This window comes from Thalassophryne amazonica, chromosome 22, assembly GCF_902500255.1.
Source record: "Thalassophryne amazonica chromosome 22, fThaAma1.1, whole genome shotgun sequence".
Classification (NCBI taxonomy): domain Eukaryota; kingdom Metazoa; phylum Chordata; class Actinopteri; order Batrachoidiformes; family Batrachoididae; genus Thalassophryne; species Thalassophryne amazonica.
In genome coordinates, this window is record NC_047124.1 from 14,444,357 (window position 1) to 14,465,672 (window position 21,316).

The 21,316-nt window shown below is 37.2% G+C and overlaps 1 protein-coding gene across 5 annotated transcripts in view; it reads left to right on the top strand.

Moving 5' to 3' along the window:
* Positions 1 to 21,316, top strand: part of nav3 (neuron navigator 3) — a 442,110-nt gene that overhangs the window by 418,323 nt on the left and 2,471 nt on the right. For all 5 annotated transcript variants that reach the window (XM_034162968.1, XM_034162969.1, XM_034162972.1 and 2 more), the window contains 10 exons: positions 5,045 to 5,231; positions 8,385 to 8,482; positions 8,609 to 8,704; positions 9,319 to 9,487; positions 10,563 to 10,798; positions 13,263 to 13,417; positions 15,868 to 15,939; positions 16,322 to 16,518; positions 16,730 to 16,848; positions 17,082 to 17,285. In XM_034162968.1, the coding sequence (XP_034018859.1) occupies positions 5,045 to 5,231; positions 8,385 to 8,482; positions 8,609 to 8,704; positions 9,319 to 9,487; positions 10,563 to 10,798; positions 13,263 to 13,417; positions 15,868 to 15,939; positions 16,322 to 16,518; positions 16,730 to 16,848; positions 17,082 to 17,285 (1,533 nt within the window). The remainder of the gene's footprint in view (positions 1 to 5,044; positions 5,232 to 8,384; positions 8,483 to 8,608; positions 8,705 to 9,318; positions 9,488 to 10,562; positions 10,799 to 13,262; positions 13,418 to 15,867; positions 15,940 to 16,321; positions 16,519 to 16,729; positions 16,849 to 17,081; positions 17,286 to 21,316) is intronic.

The window sequence follows — 21,316 nt, forward strand, 5'->3', positions numbered from 1 at the left end:
CATCCATCAAGACACAATATCAGACTGTTATACTATTCCAACTAAAGATAGAAAAAATAAACTATCTAACATTGTTATACGATTTACAAGCAGAAAATATAAAAATGAGTTATTAAGACAGGCAAAGAATTTGAAAGGAACGAGTGTCTATATAAATGAGCATCTAACAAAAAAAAAAATGCAGATATTGCTAGGGAAGCAAGACTACTAAGAAAACAGAAACATATTGTTGCTACATGGGTCTGGAATTGTAGGGTGTGGATTAGAGTGAAAGAAGGAACAAACGGTATACAAATCAAAAACATGGAGGACCTTACAAAATACAGACCTGAATAGACAATCAAATATAACATCTGTTGGTAATTGGACCAACAAAAAATCAGATCAAACATGGAAACAGAGGATAAAATATATGACATAGACACTAATATTGATGAAAGTATATTTGACTTAAAAACGATTGGTTGTGAGTATTATACAGTAGAACAGCTGAATAGTGAAAAAATTGCAGAAGATACCCTGTCACTCATACATATAAACAGTCGAAGCTTGTATTGTAAAATGTCACAAATAAAAGATTATTTAAATCAGTTTAAAAATAGATTTAGTATTGTTGCAATCACTGAATCTTGGCTTAAAGATGATCTCATGGATGAAGTTCAAATGGAGGGATATGAGCTGTATTTTGTAAACAGAAGATATAAAAAAGGCGGTGGTATTGCTCTGTATACAAAAACAGATCTGATGTGTACAATTGTTGAAGAAATGACAATTATGAATGATGTCATAGAAATTGTAACAGTGGAACTTGTACATGAAACATCTAAGAATATTTTAATCAGTTGTGTATACAGAGCACCAGATTCTTGTGTTGTGAAATTTACAGATAAAATAATTGAATTATTCCATCAAATTAAAAACAAAACGCTTTTTATGTGTGGGGACTTTAATATTAACATAGAAAGCTCCAGCTGCCAAAGATTAAGTGATTTTGTGAATTCAATGTATAGTTTGGGGTTATTCCCCTTGATAACAAAACCAACCAGAATTACATCGCAAAGTGCAACGGTAATTGATAATATATTTACAAACAGAACAGATGAAATTATCAAGAATGGGATCTTTATGACAGATATTAGCGACCATTTACCAATTTTTTCAATATTTAAATCTAAAAATAGGTACAACAAAAAAACTGATATAAACTTTAAAAGAAATAAGTCAGTAAAAGCTTTAGAGGCATTAAAATATGACCTTAAAAATCAAAACTGGGAAGAAGTTTATGTCAGTGATGTTAATGTAGCATATAACTCATTTATGAAAATATTGATGAAATCATACAATAAAAATTGTAAATTAATTGAAATTAGTAAGAAAAGAGTAACTAAACCATGGCTGACAAAGGGAATAAAAAATGCTTGTGCAAAGAAAAACTGTTTATACAGGTGCTTTTTAAAATTGCAAACAAAGGAATCAGAACATAAATACAAAAAATATAAAAATAAACTATTAACAATAATTAGGAAACAAAAAAAAGATTATTACAGTGAAAAACTAAATAAGAGTAAAGATAATATGAGGGTAACATGGGGAATTATAAAAAGTGTGATTGATAGTGATGGAACGAAAGAAACTATTCCAAATTACTTTGTTAAGGAAAATAAAGAGATATATGATATAAAAGAAGTTGCAAATGGGTTTAATGATTATTTTTCAAATGTAGGGTCAAGTCTGGTGGGAAATAAACCAATAATAGAAGATAAATGATGTACATTGGTAAATACGGTCAATAGTATTTTCCTGGACAATGTGGAAAAAGATGAAATAAGAAATATTGTAAAAAACTGTGTAAGCAAAAGATCAACTGACCATGAAGATTTAGACATGGTGACTGTAAAAAGTATAATAGAAATTGTTATTGAACCATTTACTTATATTTGTAATCTGTCTCTGTCAACTGGGGTTTTTCCAGATGAAATGAAAATTGCTAAGGTAGTCCCATTATATAAAAATGGAGACAAACATAATTTTTCTAATTACAGGCCAGTATCATTGCTTCCACAGTTTTCTAAAATTATGGAAAAAGTTTTTGTAACAAGATTGGATAAATTTATTGAGAAACATCATATTTTAAATAATGCTCAGTATGGATTCAGAACAAAACATTCGACAGCTATGGCAATTATGGAACTAATAGAGAAAATATCAACAACAATAGATAATAAGGATTATTTTGTAAGTATTTTTATTGACCTGAAAAAGGCTTTTGATGTTATAGACCACTCAAGATTGCTCCACAAGTTACAACAATATGGAATAAGAGGTGTTGCACATCAGTGGGTAAAAAGCTACTTAGAAAATAGAAAACAGTTTGTTCAGATAAATAATACCAAATCAGAATTGTGTAACATTATTTATGGAGTACCACAAGGATCGGTACTTGGACCCAAACTGTTTATTTTGTATATCAATGATTTTGTGAATGTATCCAATGTGCTTGGCAGCATTTTATTTGCTGATGATACAACGCTGTTTTACTCTGGATCAGATATACAGGAAGTAGCACAAGTGATAAATACAGAGTTGGAAAAAGTTAAACATTGGTTTGATATAAACAGATTGTCACTAAATATTAATAAGACAAATTTCATATTGTTTAATGATAGAGCGAAAAAAAATAATGTGTCATTACAAATAGATGGAATGGATATACAAAGGGTAAAAGAAATGAAATTTTTAGGAGTCATGATTGATGAAGATCTTACATGGAAGTCACACATAAATTACATAAAAGGAAAAATAGCGAAAGCCATTGCTGTTTTGCATAAAGTAAAATATTCATTAAATAGTTATGGTTTATTAACATTGTACAATTCATTGATTGTCCCATATTTAACTTACTGTGTAGAAATCTGGGGATCAACATATACAACCTATATACAACCTTTATTTATTTTGCAGAAAAGAGCTTTAAAAGTGATTAGTAACAGTGGTTTTAGAGATCCATCTAATCCATTGTTTATTAAGTATAGGGTACTTAAATTTCATGATTTAGTCGATTTGAAAATATTACAAATGATGTACCAAGTTAATAAAAATACTTTACCAACAAACATTCAAAATATGTTTGAAAAAAGAGTAAGTAGTTATAAATTGAAAGGAATAGAAGTCTTTAAAAAAACAAGATTTAGAACCAAAGTAAAGGAAAGGAGTATTGCAGTAAATGGTGTCAAATTATGGAACAATCTTAATAAAGAAATTAAAGAATTAAGGTCGCTTAAATTATTTAAAAAACATATTAAATTAGATGTATTAAGTAAGTATGAAACTATGAAGTAAGTCAGTGGGCTGCAAGAAAGTCAAAAAAAAAAAAGTAAACTTAATAATGTTTGGAGTGTCTTAAGTTTAAATGTAACCTATCAGTGATGTAATCTATTCATTAATGGTCATAATTATGAAATGGGTCAGTGGTATGTGACAAGTTAAAGAAATGCAATCTGTTAAATAATGTTGACTATGATGCTGTATATTGAAAGATTGTATTGTTAAAAGGGGCAGAAATCATAAGACTTGTTCTTCTTTCTGCTCCTTTTCATTCTGGTATTGTGGTGCTTTTGTTTTTTGCTTTTCTGTTTTTCTTTTAAATGAATGAAATAAATATATTAAAAAAAAAAAGATAACTCAAACACTAATGGTTAGCTGACCTGCAGGAATCCAATTTCCTATGTCTGGATACATTAGTTTACTGTACTGCCTCAGTTACCATCCTGGGGTCTGAGCCCCCCACCCCCAATCTTTGGGGGGTGCCAAAGAACACAAGGAGTGCACAAGGTTTTGTCTGCTCTGAGGTTATCAAAATTAAAGGTTCACCAATTAAAGTCATAATAATACACTTAGATTACAATCAAAACTAATTAAAAGCAGAGTTTTTCTTTGGATGAACCGGGGGGGACCCCTATCATATCCCCCCCCCCCCCCCCCCCAAAAAAGGGAAAATCATTCTAAAATAAATAAATAAAATATCTAGATTACGAACCTACCTTTTCTCATGTGGCTACTATTGTTGATGGCTGGAAATGTTTATTGCTGAGTTTCTTCATTTTGTTTAGAATTAATTTATTTAAAATTATTTTACTTTTCATTATTAACGTGTGATTTTTTTGTGATAGTTTGGTTTGTGAAACACTTTATTGTTAAATTTCTACATGAATAAATTTATTCTAATTATTCATGTTGAAGTAACATAAAAGTACTGATTTATGTTTATGAAGTTTAGACTAAATTAGCAGAATATTTCATCTGCCACTGTGCGATATGAAGTCATAGTCAGGCGACTGTCGAGATAAAAGATACCGTATGTTTGATTGTGTTTCTACAATTAGGATTTTGCCTTTGGAACCAGAGCATGCATCATGAATGTGAAAATAAATAGTTTAATTGTTGTTGTACAGAAAGGTGGATAAAAAATAAAATTGACACTTTCTTTATGCACATAAATGCGTGCACCCTGTGTCTTAATGTCCTGCATTCCTGCAGATACACTGCCGTGTCATAAACATGTGACCACTAGATCATAGTATGAGGTTCTGAGGTGTGCCCACACTGCTGCATTGATGTTCTTAAAATAAGCACATGATCGAAGTATACTTAAGACGAGAATCTCCTCAGTGGATCTTTGTACATTTCAATTTCCTCAAAGCCTGTAGTCTTCTCTCAGATCTGGGGATCTTTTAAGGCTTATCGAAGTACAAAAAGAGCCTTGGAAATCAAACAGCCACTTACACCCCCAAATTCCATTAAGTCTTATTCAGAATATCAAGTCAGGCTGAATGGAGGAAAATGACCATTTGCTTTTGGAGAAGCTTATTGCTTCAGTCTGTGACTATAGTTTTGAATATATTTGTCTGGTACCGACCTGGTCTCCTGTAGATTTAAAACAATTACATGTTGCACTGTCTGATTCTTTTCATCCCAAGAGTTTTTCAACTTTTTGATGTCGCTCAATTCCATGTTTCCTGTTTTTTTCCCCCACGTCCATGAACAGAATGAAATTGAGATGCTGAAAGCGGAGAACGATCGTCTCAAGTCCAGTGGCAATGCCACCCCAATGGCCATGCCTGTCAAGACAGCCCGGCCACCCTCTGAGACCTCCAGCACGTCCTCTTCCTCCTCGCGACAGTCTTTGGGGCTGTCTCTCAACAACCTCAACATCACTGACACCATCATGTCAGGTCAGTTCTTTGTCAGCTCTATTGTCTGTGTGAGTCAGTGCTAACAGCTTACTCAGAGCAGAGAGCAGCAGCCGAGTGAAGTCCGTATAACAGACCAAATCAGAACTTAAGATTTAGATCTTTTGCATGGTTCCTATGAGTCAGACAGAGTCATTAAACTCAACACAGTCTCAGGGATCTTATACTGAACAAATCAGGTAGTCAGGAGATAAAGACACAAAGATGGATGGAAGTAGAATCTCTGTTGAGACATGTCAGTCTTAGTCATTTCTTAATTTAGAGGTATGAGGTGATTTATACAAATTTCCACTTCAGCAACATGACTAAAGTTCAATAAGCATCAGAAAATAAATGAATGCTTGAATTATTAGCTAGATTTTGCCATCACCGGCCATCGTAGTGGAATAATTAATATTGGAATGGGTTCCTTGTGTGCTTTTGTTTGTCCCAGTTCTTAACTTGGTTAAAATATGGTGGCTGTAGACCGCAACAACAAAATCAGCTCCAGCTACAGCACTAATTAATGAATGACATATTAAAATGTAGCATGAATCAAATAACTGCAGAGTGCTTCAGTTTGCCTCATTGTTCCATAACTGCTCATGATCTGTGTTAGAGGTGCTTTCTAAAGCGAAAATAACAAAGGTCCTAGAACACAGCCCTGCGGTAGTCCATATTTCACTGCTGAAACATTTTAGTGTTGTTTTTTGCCATTTGTTTAAGAGACAGTCATTGTCGTGATGTGATTGTAACTATGAAAGACGCAGACCTGCCATGCCAAAATAGCTTTGTGTCGACATGCAGTGGCCAATAGTGTCAAAGCTGGATGCAGACCACAGAATTCCACAGTTGTAGTGAAATTAACACAGGTTTTTGCAGTGTGACTGTTGTTATATTGGTATAATAATGTTGTGGTTTTGAATATAACTGGCCTCAGAATATGTTAGCTGGATAATCAGGATTAGATATTCAACAAAGTGCAAAAAATTCCTTGAACATACAGGCCAAATTGGTTTTCTGAAAATCATTTGAAGGGAGATTCAGCTGTTGAGTATTAAACATCCACTCATGACTTTGTCAAAGCAAAACTCATGTTTAGGCCGCCAAGAATAGAGCTGATGTCCTACTGCAAACTCTGAAGGCAAGTTTTCTTTTTTGACGTCAAGTGGGATTAGCGGCCTTGATGCTTCTTCAGTCAATATCAGCACATTTGGTTTGCACAAGAAATGATCCAGCAGAGCAAAGATGCATGGGTGTTTTGTCCTGAGAGGGGTGACAGCACAGCATGAGTCTGTTACACACACAGAAATGAGAAGTTTGTACCCCTCACCCTCGCGTCCTGCAATTAACATAGAAAGCACTGCTCTCTCCAAGGACTCGCATGCTCGTTAATTGATGGACGGGTGAGCTGAGAGCACAGGCGCATGGGAAGACAAGTGAGCCAGCGTGCTGTTATCACCTCAACACAGAGACCAAGCAAAGAGAAGCCAGCTGAATACAAAGTGCCCCCTTCCCTCTCCAAAATGGAGTCTGGGAGGAAGAAAAGGAAGAGAGGATGTAGTGGGAAACAAAGGGAATGGTCAAGGGTGGAGAATCTGCCTAAAGTGACTTACCCAAGCTGATGGTCTACCACACAGTCAGTGGCACGACTGCGCTGAAGTTATATTCCCTAATGGTGCATTACAGAATCCCTTCCCTTCTGTCTCAAAATACAGTGCATCCTGAATATATTCACAGCACTTCACTTTTTCCACATTTTATGTTACAGCCTTGATCCAAAATTGAGTAAATTCATTTTTCCCTCAAAATTCTACTCACAACACCCCATAATGACAACATAAAGTTTTTTGCAAATTTTAAATAAATTTAGAAATATAAAAAAACTCAAAAATCACATATACGCAAGTATTCACTCCCTTTACTCAATACTTTGTTGATGCACCTTTGGCAGCAATTACAGCCTCATGTCTTTTTAAATATGATGCCGCAGGTTTGGTGCACCTATCTTTGGGCAGTTTTGCCCATTCCTCTTTGCAGCACCTCTCAAGCTCCATCGAGTTAGATGGGGAGTGTCGGTGCACAGCCATTTTCAGATCTCTCCAGAGATGTTCAATCAAATGCAGGTCTGGGCTCTGGCTGGGCCACTCAAGGACATTCACAGAGTTGTCCTGAATCCACTCCTTTGATATCTTGGCTGTGTGTTTAGGGCCCGGTCACACGGCACATGACGATAGCTGAACAAGGGAAAAAAAGTTCACAAATCATCGAGAAAAGTTGAACGAATGATCCTGCACTTCTCCCATCGCCGAAAAGCCTGCGAGTCAAGAGCGCATAAAGGAACGAAACAAAACCAAAACTAACAAAAGAAAAACGAAGTGAACGGCGACCTTGAGGCTTTAAACAAAATCAAAACGAAACATTCATGATGACGTGACTTGACAGCGGGTGTGAGACCAATCACAGCCAGCCTGTGCTGTTTGCAGCACCTGCAGGTGCAGGTTCTGGTTGTCTTGACAACAGATTTGTCTTCACAACAACAACAACGTGTGTGCACACGCACGCTCCAGCCACAAACGGCTGGAATGTGCGTAAATAGTTAAAGTAGTCAACTGTGGGACCTTATATGCAGACAGATGTGTGCCTTTCCAAATGATGTCCAAAAAATTGAATTTACCACAGGTGGACTCTAATTAAGCTGTATTAATATTAGTTTTTTTTTTATACATTTGCAAAAATCTCAAAATGTTTTTCACATTGTCATTATGGGGTATTGTGTTTAGACTTTTTTGGGGGGGGGGGGGGGGGGGGATAAATTTCATCCATTTTGGAATAAGGCTGGAACATAAAATTTGGAAGAAAAAAAAAAGTGAATATTTTCTTTATGTACTGTACGCCCTGGTAGCCTATTTTCTTTGTGCTTTTTCCGAGCTGTAAATGAGCGTGATGATGAAATTAAAAATAAATAAACAAAAGGTAACTCAGCAAAGCTCATTCCTTTGGAATCCCGCTGGAAGAGATGTGCAAGCTGCCGTTGGAAAACATCATCCAAAATTAATTATCATATGACAGAAGGCATAACTTGCATTTGTCTGTTTGCCCTTGAGAAGCTGGTTATGATTAAAGTAGTGTTTCATGACAAAGTTTTCTTCTCAGATATTCTCCTCGATGACAGCTTTGAGGGCAACTTACGTAAAGAGGGCCGGAGTGTACGAATCATGGTCACCATCAACAGAGGGTCAAACATCACCAAGGTTAGTGGATTTTTTGTTTTGTTTTAGTTTTTTTTTTTAGCTTTCATTGATGTTTTTTGCTGTGTTTGAAATATACATGATAAAACATAAGACCACCTTGTTGTATTTTCACTGATATTTCTTCAGGTGTCACAAAGCCAGGAGTACCTGATTGGTTCTATAGGCGTGAGTGGGAAAACCAAGTGGGACGTCCTGGATGGTGTCATCCGACGGTTATTCAAGGTAAATAAGATACTTCATTTTTCACTACTGCTGTAACTGTGCACAGTATGCATTACACATGGTGAGTGCCGCGACATGCACCATTTTGTATTTTCACCACAAGGTGCCGCCAACCTTTAATCAAAGACTGTAAAAAAAAAAAAAATAAATAAAATGTGAGCAGCCAGAACAAAAATCTCTGAGTTGAACAGGAGTACATTGTGTGATTGTAATCGAATAACTGTTGTTGACATTGGACACTTCTTGATGACAGGTTCCGACAACAAAACTCCATCATGCATTGAATCAATTGTTACTAGTTGAATTGTGTAGGTACATTAAAACACCTTAAAATTGTTCTACAGGGTTTACAAAAAAGTAAAAGTTGGTGCTGATGACTAGTTATTAAATAATGGACCTTTGGACAAGGTTTAGATGGACTTCGATGTAAAATCAAAGAGCAGGAAAAACCATCCCCATTATTCATGTTAAGGTGGTGGTATTGCATTGTGTGTGTCATTTGTTGTGTAATATCAGCGAACACACAACATGGCCTACAGTCAGTTTGAGCAAAAAATAAAAAGCTTAGCATACATAAGCGCCTTCAAAAATGCACTTCTTGGTTTTCCCGGCAGGAGTACGTGTTTCGGGTGGACCCTCTGACCAGTCTGGGTCTGAGCTCTGACAGCATCGTGTCCTACAGGATGGGCGACGTCGTTCGCTCCCACACTTCCGAAGTGCCTGAGCTGCTGCCTTGCGGCTACCTGGTGGGCGACAGCAACGTCATCAAGGTCAACCTCAAAGGTACGGTAGCAAGGAAACCGTGGGCACCAACCCGGTGTTCTATTTTATCACATATTTACATTCAGTTTCAAAACTAGAAGAGCACCGAGGTCTCTCAGTGACTCGTACTGTTCTGTTACTGGTCTGAAAAATCAGAAAACATGTTATACAAGCAGTTTTAAAAATCACTTATTTGGTTTCCAAGTTTGTTTTAGAAACCCGGCAATAACAGACGATGGGAGAAATAATGAAGGAGCAATTCACTAATAAATCTTTGTCTATAAATTAGGCCTTTATGCTACATATTCTAGATCACACCTATAATTAGGAATGCCATAATGTTTTCAGTGCTGTTTGTTTGTCTGTCAGCAGGATTACACAAAAAATACTGAATCGATTGTCTGCCAACTTGGTGATGAGGTGGAGTGTGGCCCAAGACAGAACTCATTAACTTATTAAAGCAGGTCCAGTTAAGAGGACGGATCCAGGATTTTATTTTATTGTTATTATTATTATTTTTCCACTTTCTTTAACATTGTGAGATGGAGCATTTTTTGGATCCAGACAGTTTTTCATTACCTCTTGGAAAATTCCAAATAATATTAAGAAGTTCCCCTATGCTATGAAGAAACTGAAAAAAAAATCATTATATGTATGTGTGAAGCTAAATTTTGAAGCAGATCCAACTAGAGGGGTGGATCCAGGATATTTTTTCAGCAGGATTATCCATCCACTTTCCATACCCGCTTACTACAATTAAGGGTCACGGGGTGCTGGAGCCTAACCCAGCAGTCATAGGGCATGAGGCGGAGTTAACTGTGGACAGGATGTCAGTCTATTGCACAGCCTCAACAGGATTATTTGCAGTGTAAATCAAATTAAGTAATAGTGACACTCTGAAAATAAGCTCACTGGCAGTGATGTTTTATGGCAACAAAACACCACCTCATGTATAGTTTATAGAACATACTACACAGGTTTTACATAAAATATGAATGTTTCAAATTTTAAATGTCTGTTTTCTATTCATTCTTTCCTTTTTTCCTCCTCTGTCCCCACTTCCTCTTTCTATATCTTTCCCATCTGTTCCTCCTAGGTGTGAAGGAAAACAGTATAGACAGCCTGGTGTTTGATACGCTCATTCCTAAACCCATCATCCAGCGGTACCTCAACCTGTTGATGGAGCACCGTCGTATCATCCTCTCAGGACCCAGCGGCACCGGCAAATCCTTCCTGGCAGCTAAGGTGGCTGAATACATCATCTCTCAAATGGGGAAGGAGATGACTGAGCACAACGTGGCTAGCTTCAATGTGGACCAGAATTCCAGCAAGGTAGGAAAAGTAGGACTTTCACAACTTTGTTTATAAATTTTAGTGAAAGAGCTTTGGGGATTTTGTACTTTTTTTTTCTTGAACTTAAGTTGCAGATTTAAAAAAAAAAAAAAACACTGTATTGCTCCTGTATATTGCCATATTTTCCAGATTGTAACTCACACCACAGATATGTATCATGAGGAGGAATAAACATACAGTAGTGTTCAGAATAATAGTAGTGCTATGTGACTAAAAAGATTAGTCCAGGTTTTGAGTATATTTCTTATTGTTACATGGGAAACAAGGTACCAGTAGATTCTCACAAATCCAACAAGACCAAACATTCATGATATGCACACTCTTAAGGCTATGAAATTGGGCTATTAGTAAAAAAAATTAAAAAAATAGAAAAGGGGGTGTTCACAATAATAGTAGCATCTGCTGTTGATGCTACAAACTCAAAACTATTATGTTCAAACTGCTTTTTTTTAGCAATCCTGTGAATCACTAAACTAGTATTTAGTTGTATAACCACAGTTTTTCATGATTTCTTCACATCTGCGAGGCATTAATTTTGTTGGTTTGGAACCAAGATTTTGCTTGTTTACTAGTGTGCTTGGGGTCATTGTCTTGTTGAAACACCCATTTCAAGGGCATGTCCTCTTCAGCATAAGGCAACATGACCTCTTCAAGTATTGTGACATCCAAAATGATCCGTGATACCTGGTATGCGATATATAGGCCCAACACCATAGTAGGAGAAACATGCCCATATCATGATGCTTGCACCACCATGCTTCACTGTCTTCACCGTGAACTGTGGCTTGAATTCAGAGTTTGGGGGTCGTCTCACAAACTGTCTGTGGCCCTTGGACCCAAAAAGAACAATTTTACTCTCATCAGTCCACAAAATATTCCTCCATTTCTCTTTAGGCCAGTTGATGTGTTCTTTTGCAAATTGTAACCTCTTCTGCACATGTCTTTTATTTAACAGAGGGACTTTGCAGGGGATTCTTGCAAATAAATTAGCTTCACACAGGCGTCTTCTAACTGTCACAGCACTTACAGGTAACTCCAGACTGTCTTTGATCATCCTGGAGCTGATCAATGGGTGAACCTTTGCCATTCTGGTTATTCTTCTATCCATTTTGATGGTTGTTTTCTGTTTTCTTCCACGCGTGTCTGTTTTTTTTGTCCATTTTACAGCATTGGAGATCATTGTAGATGAACAGCCTATAATTTTTTGCACCTGCGTATACGTTTTCCATCAACTTTTTAATCAAACTACGCTGTTCTTCTGAACAATGTCTTGAACGTCCCATTTTCCTCAGGCTTTCAAAGAGAAAAGCATGTTTAACAGGTGCTGGCTTCATCCTTAAATAGGGGACACCTGATTCACACCTGTTTGTTCCACAAAATTGATGAACTCACTGACTGAATGCCACACTACTATTATTGTGAACACCCCCTTTTCTACTTTTTTTTTTTTTTTTACCAATAGCCCAATTTCATAGCCTTAAGAGTGTGCATATCATGAATGCTTGGTCTTGTAGGATTTGTGAGACTCTACTGAATCTACTGGTACCTTGTTTCCCATGTAACAATAAGAAATATACTCAAAACCTGGATTAATCTTTTTAGTCACATAGCACTACTATTATTCTGAACACTACTGTATATGTTGTACTGATTTAAAAATTGCATTTATGTGTTTTTTGACATGTGGTGGTACTGCTTCGTCCAGCAAGAAGAAAAATTAATTTAATAAGCACAATATATTTATAATGCAAATGACACGTTAGCAAGCGGAAGCTTTTGGGATAATTATTGCTGTACCCTGGACAAAAAGCTCAGAATAAATGGTCGTAGTTGAGGTAAACGGGCAGTATAATTAAACATTTTAAAACTCAAACATTATAATTAAAACATTGCGTCAGTGAGCAGACACTAACAAGCTAATTAATGTTATTATACCAAGCACAGAAATATCAGCGTAAACTAGTTTTTGTGGCCACTGAACGGATGATTTAATCTGAGTGGCTCTTTTGTAAAACATAATGGAAATAAGAGAAAGTTGTATTCCCTCTTTATATTCAAGAGTATAATCTTTTGGTTTGAGAACATGATTTATTAAATTCACTCATTGTCTCGACGTACGTCTCTCTTATTGTTTTACGGCGATCGTCAACTAGTTAAATGGTGCATTACTGCCACCTTCTGCTGCAGAGTGCAAATCCCTGAGCAGTTTGTCGCATGTCAAAGATGTCATCTTGTGGCCATAGTGGATAATACAGTATTTTTTCATATATAAGCTGCAGGAACTCCCAAACTGATTTAAAAAAAAACAAACAAACAACAAAACACCACTTATCATCTCAAAAATATGGTATTTATCCTATCTGTGTTTCCAGGCCTTCATTGTCAAACTGCTAGATTTTATTTTTGTCTTACACTTTGTAACTATAACCTGCTACATGTGCAGGACCTGCGTCAGTACCTGTCCAACCTGGCAGAACAATGCAACTCTCAGAAGACAGACACAGAGCTGCCCACTGTGGTCATCCTGGACAACCTCCACCATATTGGTTCCCTCAGCGACATATTCAACGGCTTCCTCAACTGCAAATACCACAAATGGTTAGCCAGAACTCATTTCATTGCTGCAGACCCTTTCAACCCCTTAAAACCAGAACGGGCTGGTCCAGCACCCTTGATGTAGCATTCATGATGTTTCTAGGGATGCTGGAAGTTGGTCAGAGTTGGGGATGCTGATACAGAGTCTAGGTTATATGACATCATATTGAATGGTGTGTAGCAAAGGGGAAAAAAAAGATGAAATCAAATTTTAAAAAAAGTTGGTTTTGGAGCTACTATTATGCTACTATAACAACCCCTGGCAAAAATTATGGAATCACCGGCCTCGGAGGATGTTCATTCTGTTGTTTAATTTTGTAGAAAAAAAGCAGATCACAGACATGACACAAAACTAAAGTCATTTCAAATGGCAACTTTCTGGCTTTAAGAAACACTATAAGAAATCAAGAAATAAAGATTGTGGCAGTCAGTAACGGTTACTTTTTTAGACCAAGCAGAGGAAAAAAATATGGAGTCACTCAATTCTGAGGAATAAATTATGGAATCACCCTGTAAATTTCCATCCCCAAAACTAACACCTGCATCAAATCGCATCTGCTCGTTGACATTAACCCTATGTCATGAAATTGACCCTATGTGTCTTTTTGCAAGGAATGTTTTCACAGTTTTTGCTCTATGGCAAGATGCATTATCTTCTTGAAAAATGATTTCATCATCCTTAAACATCAGAAAAGTGTCCAAAATATCAACGTAAACTTGTGCATTTATTGATGATGTAATGACAGGCATCTCCCCAGTGCCTTTACATGACATGCAGCCCCATATCATCAATGACTGTGGAAATTTACATGTTGTCTTCAGGCAGTCATCTTTATAAATCTCATTGGAACGGCACCAAACAAAAGTTCCAGCATCATCACCTTGCCCAATGCAGATTCGAGATTCATCACTGAATATGACTTTCATCCAGTCATCCACAGTCCACGATCGCTTTTCTTTAGCCCATTGTAACCTTGTTTTTTTCTGTTTAGGTGTTAATGATGGCTTTCGTTTAGCTTTTCTGTATGTAAATCCCATTTCCTTTAGGCGGTTTCTTACAGTTCGGTCACAGACGTTGACTCCAGTTTCCTCCCATTCGTTCCTCATTTGTTTTGTTGTGCATTTTCGATTTTTGAGACATATTGCTTTAAGTTTTCTGTCTTGACGCTTTGATGTCTTCCTTGGTCTACCAGTATGTTTGCCTTTAACAACCTTCCCATGTTGTTTGTATTTGGTCCAGAGTTTAGACACAGCTGACTGTGAACAACCAACATCTTTTGCAACATTGCGTGATGATTTACCCTCTTTTAAGAGTTTGATAATCCTCTCCTTTGTTTCAACTGACATCTCTCGTGTTGGAGCCATGATTCATGTCAGTCCAGTTGGTGCAACAGCTCTCCAAGGTGTGATCTCTCCTTTTTAGATGCAGACTAACGAGCAGATCTGATTTGATGCAGGTGTTAGTTTTGGGGATGAAAATTTACAGGGTGATTCCATAATTTTTTCCTCAGAATTGAGTGATTCCATATTTTTTCCCTCTGCTTGGTCTAAAAAAGTAACCGTTACTGACTGCCACAATCTTTTTTCTTGATTTGTTATAGTGTTTCTTAAAGCCAGAAAGTTGCCATTTGAAATGACTTTAGTTTTGTGTCATGTCTGTGATCTGCTTTTTTTCTACAAAATTAAACAACTGAATGAACATCCTCCGAGGCCGGTGATTCCATAATTTTTGCCAGGGGTTGTACATTAAAATAAAAGAAAAATCTTTTTTTTAATTCATTTGTTCAGTAAACTTGATTCCCTTGCAACTACAGCTCCTAACCAGCAGGGGGTGCTGCAACCCCCTCAGCAACAAACCTCTAATGTACTGTATGACTATCTACAGAAAGGTTCCCTTCTCAGGCGCAAAATTAGCCCAAGCATGTGATTTTAAAGCCATTTGAATTTGAATTAAATGCAAAAGAGGCACATCATATCCTCCAGGCTAAAGAATAGCTTCTCGTTTCTCAATGACATCACTCATGGGTGTACCTTAAATTTTAAAGTCTTTCTTTGTAATTTGACATTAAACTAGCAGAGAAATGGCACTATTAATTTTTTTTTTCCAGCAATGGCGACAGGCACAGTTGCCTATTTTTTAAAATATGGCTCAAATTTACATGGTGCAAGGGAAGGGTGTTGAGTTTTTTGTTTATTTGTTTTAAAAAGAAAACCTGTTGACAGAAGCATTTTTGTTGTTTTTTGTTTTTATAAAACAATTTAAGTTACCTGAAATGTGCTGTACACTTAAATATATTATTATTAGTAGTATTTTTATAATGCTGCATATTTTGCTTTGATAAACAATAGATAAATAATTAACTATACTATAAAGTATAATTAAAATAATTACCGTGACATGCCCTGGCTGGGACTGAATAATCAGCTTTCTCATTATCTTTGTCTCCATTCAGCCCTTATGTAATTGGGACCATGAATCAGGGAGTTTCATCTTCTCCAAACCTTGAGCTACACCATAATTTCAGGTATGCGATGGACATTTTGACAACATCAGTGATTAAAGTCACATTTATGCATCTGGCAGATGTTTTATTTTTGTTTTGTTTTGAAATTTCACTCTTTGAAATCTTGAAAATATTCCTGAACATATTGAGTTAATACTCAAATCTCACTATGTTGTCATACGAGTTTATATTATTTTCAGATGTTATTGAAAACAGCAAATGGAATGGAAAGCATGTGACTTATCAAGAAGAAAGTTTTATCATGTTCTAAAAAAGTTACATTTTAGAGAATAATCATAAAATTACTGGGGGAGGGGGGTTCTTGTAATATTGTAACTTTTTATCATAGCATTTTTTTTCTTTGCAGACATTTAATTAAATGTAAACGTTTGTCCTGTCATAGGTGGGTGCTGTGCGCCAACCACACTGAGCCAGTCAAAGGTTTTCTGGGCCGTTTTCTACGGCGGAAGCTCATCGAGACAGAGATCGATAAGAACATGCGCAGCAATGACTTAATAAAGATCATCGACTGGATACCCAAGACATGGCAGCATCTCAACGGCTTCCTGGAGACACACAGCTCGTCTGACGTCACTATAGGTCTCACACACACACACACACACACCCCAATATTGAGATTTGTAAACTGAATTGTTTTCAAATGAGCTATTTCACAACACGTTAAATCAGTAAAGCTGATGTGGCGCGTGTGTCATTTGATGTGCATTAAATTGAAAACACAAACGCCAGCGTACATTTTCCATGTCTGATAAATGTTTTTAATGCTTTTGTCTTTGTTTCTTCTGTACAGGCCCTCGTCTCTTTCTGTCCTGTCCCATGGATGTTGAAGGTTCCCGGGTTTGGTTCACAGACTTGTGGAACTACTCTCTGGTGCCGTACCTGCTGGAGGCAGTGAGGGAGGGGCTTCAGGTACGTGCTAGCTCATATTTTTGTGGTGCAACTTTTAATTACACAGATCATTTCTTTTCTGAATATGTGATAAAGATGGTTGCCATCCAGGACTCGAGGCAGTGGTTCCAGACTTGAGTTGACCAGTGGAAATGGTGTCACAAGATGATTCTTGACAAAGAAAATAATAATTTTTTGTGCATCCACATTCATCTGTTGTTTTTCTTCCCTTTTTTTTTTTACTACACCCACAGCTGTATGGTAAACGCGCAGCATGGGAGGACCCGTCTAAGTGGGTGAACGACACGTATCCGTGGAACACTGCTTTCCTGCAGCAAGATGGCCAGTCGCTGCTTCAGCTGAGACCAGAAGACGTGGGATACGACGGCTACAGTTCATCCAAGGAAGGCGCCTCGTCGAAGCAAGTGTCTCAGAGCGACACTGAGGGAGACCCACTGGTGAGGAAGACGCAGCGTGTGGGACAGAGCAAGACATGATTCCACAAGACTGAACAGCTTCATTTAATAAAAAAAACACACAAGCAAACATCCATTCACCCACCTATCATCCATCATAATGATCCTGGTAAAGAAAATCAACAAAACTCTGCTGCACATGCACACAGGAGGAGAGTGTTCAGAGAGTGAGCGAGAGAGATGAGGCAAAGTGTGCAAAAGAAAAAAGGAGAGACTCCATTAGCTGGATTATTGCATCCTGAGAGCAGTTTAAAAAAGATCTGTGTGTGTGTGTGTGTAAGCATGAGCACAGGTGTTCCAAAGCTCGTTTTAGTGGCATTAAATGCAACGCGGCAGATGCGGCACTCGATTATTTAGGCCATTAGCTTCTATTGCAGAGGTGAGCGGCTCAAATTTATGAACTGATGCAAGCTTTTAAAATTATTTTTTACATGTGCACTATATATACAGAACACATTTGGATCATTATGCAAATCTGATTCTTCTTCTTTTTTTTTTTTTAACCAAAAGTGTCTTAAAGTTGAGGTGATGTTAGATTAATTGATTGCATCAACTTTGGCTTAACATATATATATATATATATATATATATATATATATATATATATATATATACAGTAGTGTTCAGAATAATAGTAGTGCTATGTGACTAAAAAGATTAATCCAGGTTTTTAGTATATTTCTTATTGTTACGTAGGAAACAAAGTACCAGTAGATTCAGTAGATGCTCACAAATCCAACAAGACCAAACATTCATGATATGCACACTCTTAAGGCTATGAAATTGGGCTATTAGTAAAAAAAACAAATTAGAAAAGGGGGTGTTCACAATAATACAACCCCTGGCAATAATTATGGAATCACTGGCCTCGGAGGATGTTCATTCAGTTGTTTAATTTTGTAGAAAAAAGCAGATCACAGACATGACACAAAACTAAAGTCATTTCAAATGGCAACTTTCTGGCTTTAAGAAACACTATAAGAAATCAAGGAAAAATAATTGTGGCAGTCAGTAACGGTTACTTTTTTAGACCAAGCAGAGGGAAAAAAATATGGACTCACTCAATTCTGTGGAATAAATTATGGAATCACCCTGTAAATTTTCATCCCCAAAACTAACACCTGCATCAAATCAGATCTGCTCATTAGTCTGCATCTAAAAAGGAGTGATCACACCTTGGAGAGCTGTTGCACCAAGTGGACTGACATGAATCATGGCTCCAACACGAGAGATGTCAATTGAAACAAAGGAGAGGATTATCAAACTCTTAAAAGAGAGTAAATCATCACACAATGTTGCAAAAGATGTTGGTTGTTCACAGTCAGCTGTGTCTAAACTCTGGACCAAATACAAACAACATGGGAAGGTTGTTAAAGGCAAACATACTGGTAGACCAAGGAAGACATCAAAGCGTCAAGACAGAAAACTTAAAGCAGTATGTCTCAAAAATCGAAAATGTACAACAAAACAAATGAGGAATGAATGGGAGGAAACTGGAGTCAACGTCTGTGACCGAACTGTAAGAAACCGCCTAAAGGAAATGGGATTTACATACAGAAAAGCTAAATGAAAGCCATCATTAACACCTAAACAGAAAAAAACAAGGTTACAATGGGCTAAGGAAAAGCAATCGTGGACTGTGGATGACTGGATGAAAGTCATATTCAGTGATGAATCTCGAATCTGCATTGGGCAAGGTGATGATGCTGGAACTTTTGTTTGGTGCCGTTCCAATGAGATTTATAAAGATGACTGCCTGAAGAGAACATGTAAATTTCCACAGTCATTGATGATATGGGGCTGCATGTCAGGTAAAGGCACTTGGGAGATGGCTGTCATTACATCATCAATAAATGCACAAGTTTACGTTGATATTTTGGACACTTTTCTTATCCCATCAATTGAAAGGATGTTTGGGGATGATGAAATCATTTTTCAAGATGATAATGCATCTTGCCATAGAGCAAAAACTGTGAAAACATTCCTTGCAAAAAGACACATAGGGTTAATGTCATGGCCTGCAAATAGTCCAGATCTTAATCCAATTGAAAATCTTTGGTGGAAGTAGAAGAAAATGGTCCATGACAAGGCTCCAACCTGCAAAGCTGATCTGGCAACAGCAATCAGAGAAAGTTGGAGCCAGATTGATGAAGAGTACTGTTTGTCACTCATTAAGTCCATGCCTCAGAGACTGCAAGCTGTTATAAAAGCCAGAGGTGGTGCAACAAAATACTAGTGATGTGGTTAGTGATGTGATGTGAAGTGATTTTTTCCTCAGAATTGAGTGATTCCATATTTTTTCCCTCTGCTTGGTCTAAAAAAGTAACCGTTACTGACTACCACAATTTTTTTTTCCTGATTTCTTATAGTGTTTCTTAAAGCCAGAAAGTTGCCATTTGAAATGACTTTAGTTTTGTGTCATGTCTGTGATCTGCTTTTTTTCTACAAAATTAAACAACTGAAGGAACATCCTCCGAGGCCGGTGATTCCATAATTTTTGCCAGGGGTTGTAGTAGCATCTGCTGTTGATGCTACAAACTCAAAACTATTATGTTCAAACTGCTTTTTTAGCAATCCTGTGAATCACTAAACTAGTATTTAGTTGTATAACCACAGTTTTTCATGATTTCTTCACATCTGCGAAGCATTAATTTTGTTGGTTTGGAACCAAGATTTTGCTTGTTTACTAGTGTGCTTGGGGTCATTGTCTTGTTGAAACACCCATTTCAAGGGCATGTCCTCTTCAGCATAAGGCAACATGACCTCTTCAAGTATTTTGACATATCCAAACTGATCCATGATACTTGGTATGCGATATATAGGCCCGACACCATAGTAGGAGAAACATGCCCATATCATGATGCTTGCACCACCATGCTTCACTATCTTCACCGTGAACTGTGGCTTGAATTCAGAGTTTGGGGGTTGTCTCACAAACTGTCTGTGGCCTTTGGACCCAAAAAGAACAATTTTACTCTCATCAGTCCACAAAATATTCCTCCATTTCTCTTTAGGCCAGTTGATGTGTTGTAACGTCTTCTGCACGTCTTTTATTTAACAGAGGGACTTTGCGGGGGATTCTTGCAAATAAATTAGCTTCACACAGGCGTCTTCTAACTGTCACAGCACTTACAGGTAACTCCAGACTGTCTTTGATCATCCTGGAGCTGATCAGTGGGTGAGCCTTTGCCATTCTGGTTATTCTTCTATCCATTTTGATGGTTGTTTTCCGTTTTCTTCCACGCGTCTGGTTTTTTTTTTTTTTTTGTCCATTTTAAAGCATTGGAGATCATTGTAGATGAACAGCCTATAATTTTTTACAGCTGCGTATAAGTGAACTTTTGAGTAAGTATAAGTGTGAACACCCCCTTTTCTACTATTTTTTTACTAATAGCCCAATTTCATAGTTTTAAGAGTGTGCATATCATGAATGCTTGGTCTTGTTGAATTTGTGAGAATCTACTGAATCTACTGGTACCTTGTTTCCCATGTACGAGGTCTGTCAATAAAGTAACGGTCCTTTTTATTTTTTTCAAAAACTATATGGATTTCATTCATATGTTTTTACGTCAGACATGCTTGAACCCTCGTGCGCATGCGTGAGTTTTTCCACGCCTGTCGGTTACGTCATTCGCCTGTGAGCACGCCTTGGTCCCGCCCCCTTGTCGGATTTTCATTGTCTGGAAATGGAGGAATGAAAAGGACTTTTTTCCATCAGACTTCTTTCAGAAGCTGTTAGAGACTGGCACCTGGAAATCATTCGAAAAATTTATCTGGCTTTCGGTGAAAATTTTACGGGCTAAAATTTTTTTTACTACAGCTTTAAGGACCCCTTTAAGGACGCTCGGCGCGTCGCGCTCCGAGCTGCGATGACGCGGCACAAGCCACCGGACCATTTCTAAACGGATGGCTCTGTGGATACGAGACCGTCGTGTGCTCTTTCTCTGGTTATCACAAGAGCTGGACATCAGCCATTTTCCGGCAGATTTCACTTTTAACAAGAGATTTTGTCA